This window comes from Leptidea sinapis, chromosome 30, assembly GCF_905404315.1.
Source record: "Leptidea sinapis chromosome 30, ilLepSina1.1, whole genome shotgun sequence".
Classification (NCBI taxonomy): Eukaryota; Metazoa; Arthropoda; class Insecta; order Lepidoptera; family Pieridae; genus Leptidea; species Leptidea sinapis.
The window spans coordinates 8,190,193-8,199,262 of record NC_066294.1 but is presented as its reverse complement, the minus strand read 5'-3'; the positions used below and the strand labels follow the sequence as shown (position 1 = coordinate 8,199,262).

At 35.6% G+C, this 9,070-nt stretch overlaps 1 protein-coding gene across 1 annotated transcript; it reads right to left on the bottom strand.

The window, feature by feature from the left end:
* Positions 1–5,666: 5,666 nt before the first annotated feature.
* On the bottom strand, positions 5,667–7,879 carry LOC126973690 (uncharacterized). Its single transcript, XM_050821011.1, has one exon. It carries the CDS (start codon positions 7,791–7,793, stop codon positions 5,691–5,693), a length of 2,103 nt encoding a protein of 700 aa, XP_050676968.1. The 5' UTR covers positions 7,794–7,879; the 3' UTR covers positions 5,667–5,690.
* Between the last annotated feature and the right edge of the window lie 1,191 nt (positions 7,880–9,070).

Sequence of the window (9,070 nt, the reverse complement as noted above, 5' to 3'; positions counted from 1 at the left end):
ATAAACTTTTAATAGGATTATAAAGTACCTTAATAAAATGAAACAAAATATTATTAATTTTCATTGTAGGTAATAATTGTAAGTAAGCTATAAGATATTAGTAATTTTGGTCATTTTTTTTAAATAAAAATAAGGGAAGAGACGAGCAGACCGTTCAGCTGATGGCAATTGATAAGACCTGCCCATAACAATGCAGTTATGGGTAGAAGAGAACCTACAATTCTGAGCGGCACTACAACAAAGTATTTTCACTAGATGCGGCCCTTCAGACCGAAACACAGTAATGCTTACACATTACTGCTTCACGGCAGAAATAGGCGCTGTTGTGGTACCCATAATTTTATCGGCGTCCTATGAAAAGGAGCCTCCCACTGGTACAAATGATGTACGATAACAACATTAATACAAGTCGCATCACAGCGAAAGTGATTTAACTAAACAGAACGACAATATCATAAATCTGAATAATATTTATTCAAACTAGTACCTACGTCGTTTCCTAGAACTAACGTTTAACAAAATATTATGGCAAAACGTCAACTCAGCATAATACTGTTTAACTTGACACCGCGATAGGAAAATATGGCCACGATTTCTTGGAGGCTCTTGTTGCTGTTGATTCTAGACTACATTATTTCCGAATACTTACATCGTTTTTTTTTTTCTATTGACTTCAGCGTGTGTCGGGTCAGATTTTTACTAGTGGTAGGCTCATTTGCACTGAATGCCGGCTAGATTATGGATACCACAATGGCGCCTATTTATCCGTGAAGCAGAAGTCAAATGAGACTTAAAATCTTATGTCTCAAGGTGACGAGTGCAGATATAGTCCCGCTCAGAATTATTGGGTTTTTAAATAATCTTGAGCGGCGCTGCATTGTAATGGGCAAGGCGTAACAATTACCATCAGCTGAAAGTCCTGCTCATCTCGTCCCTTATTTTCATAAAAAAATAGAAATGACATCAAATAGAATTCTAAAGGAACCTTTTTTAAGAAAATAAATGCCATTTATCGTGGTATTTTCCATAGACAAGTAAAGGCAATAATGCTCAAAATACCTTTCAAAGCAATGCCATAACCAAAAGTTTGTATTAACACGAATATCACGTCGTTTGACGACTTAATAAGTTATGTTGCGCGGGATGAGAACTTTAAGTGAATTTACGCACACGATACCGTGAACCTTCTCACACCCCTTCACATTATTCTTAGCTAACAGTGTAATTTGTATAATCACGTAGAACACGCTACATTTGTTAATTGTTTTGCGTTTTAATTAATGTTGATGAATTTAATGCTTAGTAGCTTACCTGCAAACATAATTATTACATATCTCTTTGTATGGGCGCGTGCGTAGTAAAGATATGATTAAAAGAAATGTCTAATTAGTTATGGCTAAAATAATATGTCATCGTACCTGGTATTCCTGGACGCGATTTTTTTAGGGATAGGAGGACAAACGAGCGCACGGGTCACCTGGTGTTAAGTGATCACCGCCGCCCACATTCTCTTGCAACACCAGAGGAATCTCGAGAGCGTTGCCGGCCTTTAAGGAAGGTGTACGCGCATTTTTTGAAGGTACCCATGTCGTATCGTCCCGGAAACACCGCACAAGGAAGCTCATTCCACAGCTTTGTAGTACGTGGAAGAAAGCTCTTTGAAAACCGCACTGTGGAGGACCGTCACACCGCGATATTCTGCAGTTGGGGGCCCCCGCTAGTCCTTTAGGAACTCCTGGTGGTAAATGTGCGTCCGACTTCTTTGGAGGCGCGTAGAAAAAAAGTTTTTGCGATGCGTTACCCGGAGGACATCTTGATTATATTTTACCAGTGATTAACGGCCAGAGAATTTACCAGAGATAAATAACTACCTTCTACTGTCAGTAATTAGTTGTCAATAATCTGGAGCTGTTCCAATATACCCGATAAGTCAATCTTATCACCTTATATTGGGACGCGTGAATTGCAATTTCCATACAAACTTCTATCGCTGGTAAGCTATACGTCGTCCCATTGACAGACAGCGTGTACGGATCGGGTGAGTTACCGTCGATAAGTTTATTGGGACAGAAAATTCAAAGATAGTTTCGATTTTTATCTCAAGTAAGAGATAGACTGAATATTGGGAACGGCATTAAGTCATCTGAATGGTCTTGATTAATTATATTATTATTTTATATGCGTATGTGACGATTTGCGTGAGAACTACATATTATATTGCTCAGTGGCTTAGTGACAATTTTGGTTATGTATTAGCAGGCGGCCAAGGAGACAACTGTAATTATGTTAACGTCACAGATGTCAATGCTTCGCTTGTCTATGGTATTTCTTTGTCTACTGGCGTCGACCATAAATTAGCCACAGCCAAACTGACAATAAAATAATAATTGCGGCGCATCCACTCTTCATATTCCCTTTAACATTTGTTCAAATAACACCTCGTAAAACCCAATCATAAGAATGTATCGCTTTTAATCTATCTATATATATAAAAATGAATTGCTGTTCGTTAGTCTCGCTAAAACTCGAGAATGGCTCGACCGAATTGGCTATTGATGTGTCCCTCGTCGTTCAAAAATCGAATTGAATGAATAGTTTAAAATAAATAACTAATTAGAATTTTTATATCTTTCTAACTTTCTCACGAGGTAAAACTTAATTTTTGCTTTTATTTCTCTATTACAAGGCAATTTTCGAATATCAAACAGAATTTTAAATATTTCTGATTTTTTGTGATAGTGACACACTACTGTAAGTGCGCGAGAACTTTTCTCACTTTGATTAATTATAATTTACGATGCCGAGGAGATGGCGACCTGACTTAGATCGTTGCAGTCAATGAAAAGTGTTAAGAGCTACCTCACGTGCTAACCGCAATGATGGCCAGAGAGAGACAGATCAAGAAAATAGTCGTACTCGTATTGCGTTCTTTAGTGAGTGACAATGAAGTACATAGACTTAGAATGCAACGAGGTCGTGCACATCAAACAGCCATAATATTGTCATTCGAGCTGACAAAACACCTGCTGGTGAATACACAAGGAGGTTTAATTCACCCACCATTGACGAAGTGGCTGTTGTCAACATTTAAAGTGAGAGTTAGAAAAATTTACAGTCTAAAACAATTGTTCTTATTTCTAATATTTCTTTTGTATGGACATATTTTCTATTAGAGAATTTATTGAAGCACGGTCTGACAGTTCTGTTGTGAAATAATTTCATTATAGCAACAGGAAGCATATCTTACGAAATAATTCTTGATGTTGAGATATATTATTGACAAAAACATAAAAAACATTATTTTATTTATAATTATTTACAGAACATCGTCTGTCGGGTCAGCTAGTATATGATAAATATTTAGAATCATTGGACTACAATGAGACCGAAAATTTATTGAAAAAACTTATTTGACCGGTAGGCACAAAGGCATCACTTCCCCTCGGTACATAAATTCAGTACACATATCACCCTTCACACATACACACATCCTTAAACATTCACCATACACATACACACAACAGTCATAAAGTAAAAAGTCTAGAACAGGTCAACAATTTCACCTGTCTGGGGTCTAGTATTAGCAACAACGGAACATGCGAGGTGGAAATCAGGCGTCGCATTGGAATTGCCAAAACTGCAATGTCTCAACTCCGAAAAATATGGCGTCTCACGAAATACTAAAATAAGGCTAGTAAATAGTCAAATTATTTCCATCTTCACCTATGGTGTTGAGACATGTCCATTAAAGAAGGCCGACAGAGATCGGATTGATGCCTTTGAGATGTGGTGCTGGAGGAAGATGCTTCAAATCCCTTGGACAGCATTCCGCACGAACCAATCCATCCTTAACACTCTAGGTGTAAAAACCAGACTCTTATTCATCTGTCTCCGTAGAATCTTAGAGTTCTTTGGAAATATCGCCAGAAAAGATGGCCACAACCTGGAACTGCAAAGGTAGATGGACGACGCCCCAGAAGTCGCAGCCCTATAAGATGGTCTGACCAAATCCGCACATCTCTGGATACTGGACTTCATGACGCACTGCACGTAGCCAATGACAGACACAGATGGCGAACTATTGTCAAAAAGATGAATCCTCAGAGAAATCACGAGGTATACGACGCGAGGAGGAGGATCGAATTTGAACACTATCTAGTGCGTAGTTTGTATAAGTTTCAAGTACACGCACCTTAAGTTGATCTAAGGACGATGAATACTATCCTTTCGTGATACAATATTTACTACTGCGAAACGATAGGGTTAATCAGTTTAATGACACCGACTAAGTTACCTATAATAATGAATGTTAACTTTGAAAAATAATTAGTTACAGGTATTGTGTTTAGTTAATTGTCTACATTAAGAAGCTGTATAATGGTGGTTCAATTTCACTCGCTACGGCGCCCTTCAGACCGAAACACAGTAATGTTTACATATTACTGCTTCACGGCAGAAATAAGCTCCGTTGTAGTACCCATAATCTAGCCGGCATCCTGTGCATAGGAGCCTCCCACTGTTTCACGGTTTACAGTCTATCTAGACGTATAAATGATCTATGAATACAGTAATGGCTTTTGGCATCTTATATACACAATAATACTAAAGAACTACTTAACAAAACCCCACAGTATTGTCTCCAACATCTGTATTTGCCATTTAAACTCGTGTAAACAAGTACTACAAACTACAACAAATGACTGCAACATTGTACCGGGACCGCGAGACGTTGTAAGCAATTTGTGATCTCGGTAAATGGAGCACATTCCCACTTCTGCTATTCACACCTGTTTAATTTAGATACCTGCTGACTTAGTTACTACTTTAATATTGTCTTGCTACGAGAGTGATGGATTTTAAAGCATTTTTCTGTATTAATGCCTCATATACATTTGAAATGTAATTATCTATGTTCCAATTTCTGTAAGGGAGAAACCATATCGTAGCGGGCTATTTTCATCAACTACACATCTTACATTCGTGTTTTTTTTGCGTGAAAATGGCCTTCTTGTTATGTTATTACAATTAATAATAGTTGGTTAATTTCACAACCACATGACGATAGTTAAATTTATAATTTCCTTTTTTTTAAATTAAAAATATAATTTCTCTCTAATTGTATATTTTTTTTATAAATGACGTTATTTAACTAAAATATGAGGTATAATAATTTTGTATTGGTTGTATTTAATACCTTTGGTTGCGCCGCAATTATCTCTTATTCTCTTTATTCTAATTTTTTTAATGGCAAACTATACCTGTAGAGGTAGAGAGATAACTATATACAAACTGCTTTTTATTCACACCATTTTAATATGTGATTTTTGATTATAGTTACCGTGCGGATGATCGAATCCGTACGTACACACATTCTAGATCACTCAATACATACCTTTAATTCTTTTGTATTAGTTAGTTGCTTGATAAGTTAAGTTCAGTTTCTCATGGCCATAATACGAACGAACCGTAATGGGCGGACATTTTCCGTATATAATTTTAATAGTATGTATGATCGCTGGGGGATTAAATATGTAAAAAATACTAAAACTCCTTTTTGCTAATACTGTCTGGACCGGGTGATGAGATACTATGGTTTTAAAAGAAATTATATTATTTAATTTTTCGAATTTAAAGAGATTCACAAAATTGGTAAGAAAAACAAATCGTTAGAGGGGTATTAATATAATATTTTAAATTTTCTTATCATAACATTCGTCTGTGAAGAGCTTCAACAGTTCGGGATTACTATTGAAGAGATGCTGTAAAGATATTTTACGTTTAGTAAAGGCGTCGTGCACTTCAATATCTGATGTGTTAGCGTCTTTTACGTTAATATTGGAGTTGCTGGCAATGCAAGTGCAACTGGCAGTATTTACCATATCAAGATCTTCTGCGCTAGAGCACTGAGTTTCGACAGTATGAAACTTTTCCTTAGTAGCAAAAAATGGTGGCTCGGAGTATACGATATCTTTTGGTCTCATCAGAACGGGCCTTGTTCTTCGTCTAAAGTTTTTACCTAAAATTGCAGTAACCCTTGCATAGTTATCATCTGAGTAGTTAACATAAGATTTTAAATTAAGAAAAGATTGTTTCCTTAGCCAATTCATACAACTTCTCGCTGGACATTCTTTAGAACGTTTGTAATGGGCTTCAGATAATAGAAAACCTTTTGAAAATGTATGATCGTCCATGGGTATTCTTGAAGATATTGCACCTTTTAATAGCCATGCTGACGATATCGTATCCTCTGTAGTTGAATCTGTTGTTGTTGTCGTATCGTCGGTTGTTGATTCTGAAGTTGTTGTATATTCTGTAGTCGTCAGTGTTGTTATATCCTCAGTAGATTGTAATGTAGGTTCTAAATTCGAGTGTAATGTATCCGATGAATGTATTTCGTCTGATTTAGGAACTGTATAGTGACACATTGGGCATGTTTTAACATCAAGAACTTTTTTAATATCTTCAAATCCATGACATTTTGCGTAAACAAACTGTCTTTGTACCCTAAATGAAGGTAAATCTACATTAGAAGCCAACGTTTCTCTACTACCATACTGTGGGGGAATTGGATCGGATAAATCACCTACTAATGTAAACGGTTCATTCTCACATGGAACTTTCATTTCATTTTCCTTTTGGACAAAGTTGAATTCATTGATTAAGTTTGACTCATCAAGTAGCAATGTTTGCGGGGCATCTGGTTGCTTTTGTATTTCGTTGAGTTGTAGTATTACTAGTTTTTCTAAATCTAATAAAAATGTTGATTGTTCGGGTAAAAGTTTTAAAGAAAACCCAATGAATTTGAGAAATAATTGTAAAATTTTGTTTATATTTTCAGTCCACTCTTTGTTTATAGCTGGTATAGTTTTCTCTCTAGTTTTATAATCTTCTATAATATCCCGTCTTTCTTTGATCTTCTCAATTCTTTCTTGTATTTCTTCATTGTGATAATTTTTTAATATTATCTTTTTAACTTTACATTTCTTTCTTTCTAAGCTCATAACGTACATATTGCTGGTGATTTTATCAGCTTCCATTAATCTAACAAAAGCATTGAGTGTGTCGTTTTTATCAATTAATGCATTATTAATAAGGTATTCATTTTTATCAATTTCTTCACGCAAAAGTAGGCTATAATAGTGATTTATCTTCTTAACCTCATTTAGTAGCCTTTTTCGAAGGATATCTTCTAGAGATTTTTTTTGCTGTTTTAGTTTTTCTCTTATTTCCGCATTTAAAGTAGATATAATATTTGCCTGAGAACTTTCAAGTACCATTTGAACTTCTGATCTAATATGATCTTCTAGCTCTTGCAAATTACTTTCATAAAATTTGGAGATTTCATTCGACATGATTAGACTTTTTTCTTTGAAGATTTTATCATATATTACCTTTACTTTATTTGTAACCTTTTCGCTTTCATGCTTTAGAATTTGCTCCCATGCAGCATCATTTTCCGCTATATTTTTATTAAGAGATTTAAGAAATTTTGAGTGTTCCTGTTTTAACAACTCATTACCAATTCGGCATATTCCTTCATGAGTCTTTCCACGATTGATTTTAGATGTGAATGGTGGTTTTAGTTCGATTATACCAACAAGAAGATCACTAGGCGACGTCCATTCATCTTCAATATCTAATTTCTCAGTTTCTTGCCCCCGGTTACTTAATTCAAGCCCACCCTCTATAGTATCAGATTTGATGTGGTTACAGTAAGTATCGTCAAAATAAATCTCAGCGTAAGTACTACTTACCCTGTCACCTTTTAATGTATTTATGATATTGTGTTCCATTTAAATAATTTGTGTAATAAAATGAATGTAAAAAATTACAATATTATTTTTGTTGAAATATATCAGTCAAAATGATTTTTCTAATAATTGTCATAGACTGTCATATTCTTTTTAAAGCCAGAACTATACATTTGAAAGGTGCGGGCTTACTATAGGTTTCTATATTTTTTGACATAATATTTTATATCTTTAGAGGAGCAATTCTTGTATATATATAAATAATCTGAATCTCGGAAAAGGTTTTAATTTAAAAAATGTAGTTTTATCCATGTTTAATTAGAAACAGCTACAATAACATTAAAATACAAAGGTAAATTTCGCCACTATATACAAGACTATAATAGCTCAGGTGGGGCATTGGGTGATCCGGAAAGCAGAAGATCTCAGTTCGAATCCAGATGTCCTATTAGTTTTTAATTTTCTGTAAGTTTTATACATTCTTAAAAATCCGAGGAAGACACGGTCGTTTTTTTTTTGCGCCCAAACAAGGGAAAGGGCTACCCTCTGGGATAACGACGGAAGTGAGGTGGGGAATGCTCATGAATACCAACGCAGCCCAAGTCTGCGTTGGTTATGTGGGACTCACGTAAAAACCTAGGTGCCTACCCACTAAACACCACCTGAAGTTGGCTTTTGGCAGGTGCCCTCTAAGCCTTCATATCTCCCTATGGAGTATCCGCTGAGATCGCACGGTCGTCCGGGTATTACGTTTTTAAAGCTTTATTAGCGGGGAGCAAGTATGGTGGCATAGCTACATATATAGAGTTCGAGTTTGCTGTATTTGGGTCATGCTCTTTATACATGATGTCGCTGAGCACAAAGCTTGTTGTATATATGTAAGAAAATAATTATTTCATATTATTGAAGTTTACATGAATGTCATGTAACGCTGACAATGTGGCCCTTCTTGGGTATCCGCTTCTGCTCTGGACAGCAACCATCTGGTAAGCAAGACATCACCTTGTTTAATTAATGTTTCTGCAGCGTCACGAAAGCGAAAGGTTTCAAAGAGTGCGACCTCTAGAAAAGTATGTACGTTTTGGTGTTCAGAAATTTTAATGTACAAGTTTCTGACGAACGTTTCTTCACACTTAAAGATTGTTAAAGTACTCTTGGTACTGTCCTAATGAAACTTGAGATAAGAGATATACACCAAGAGTAACAAAAACTGAAACATCGCTAGAAAAAACATAAAAAAATAAATGTTAATTGAAATGATACGCTTACTTCACGGGCAAATATTCGGCTGTTTGTAGTTAATATTATACTAAGACAAA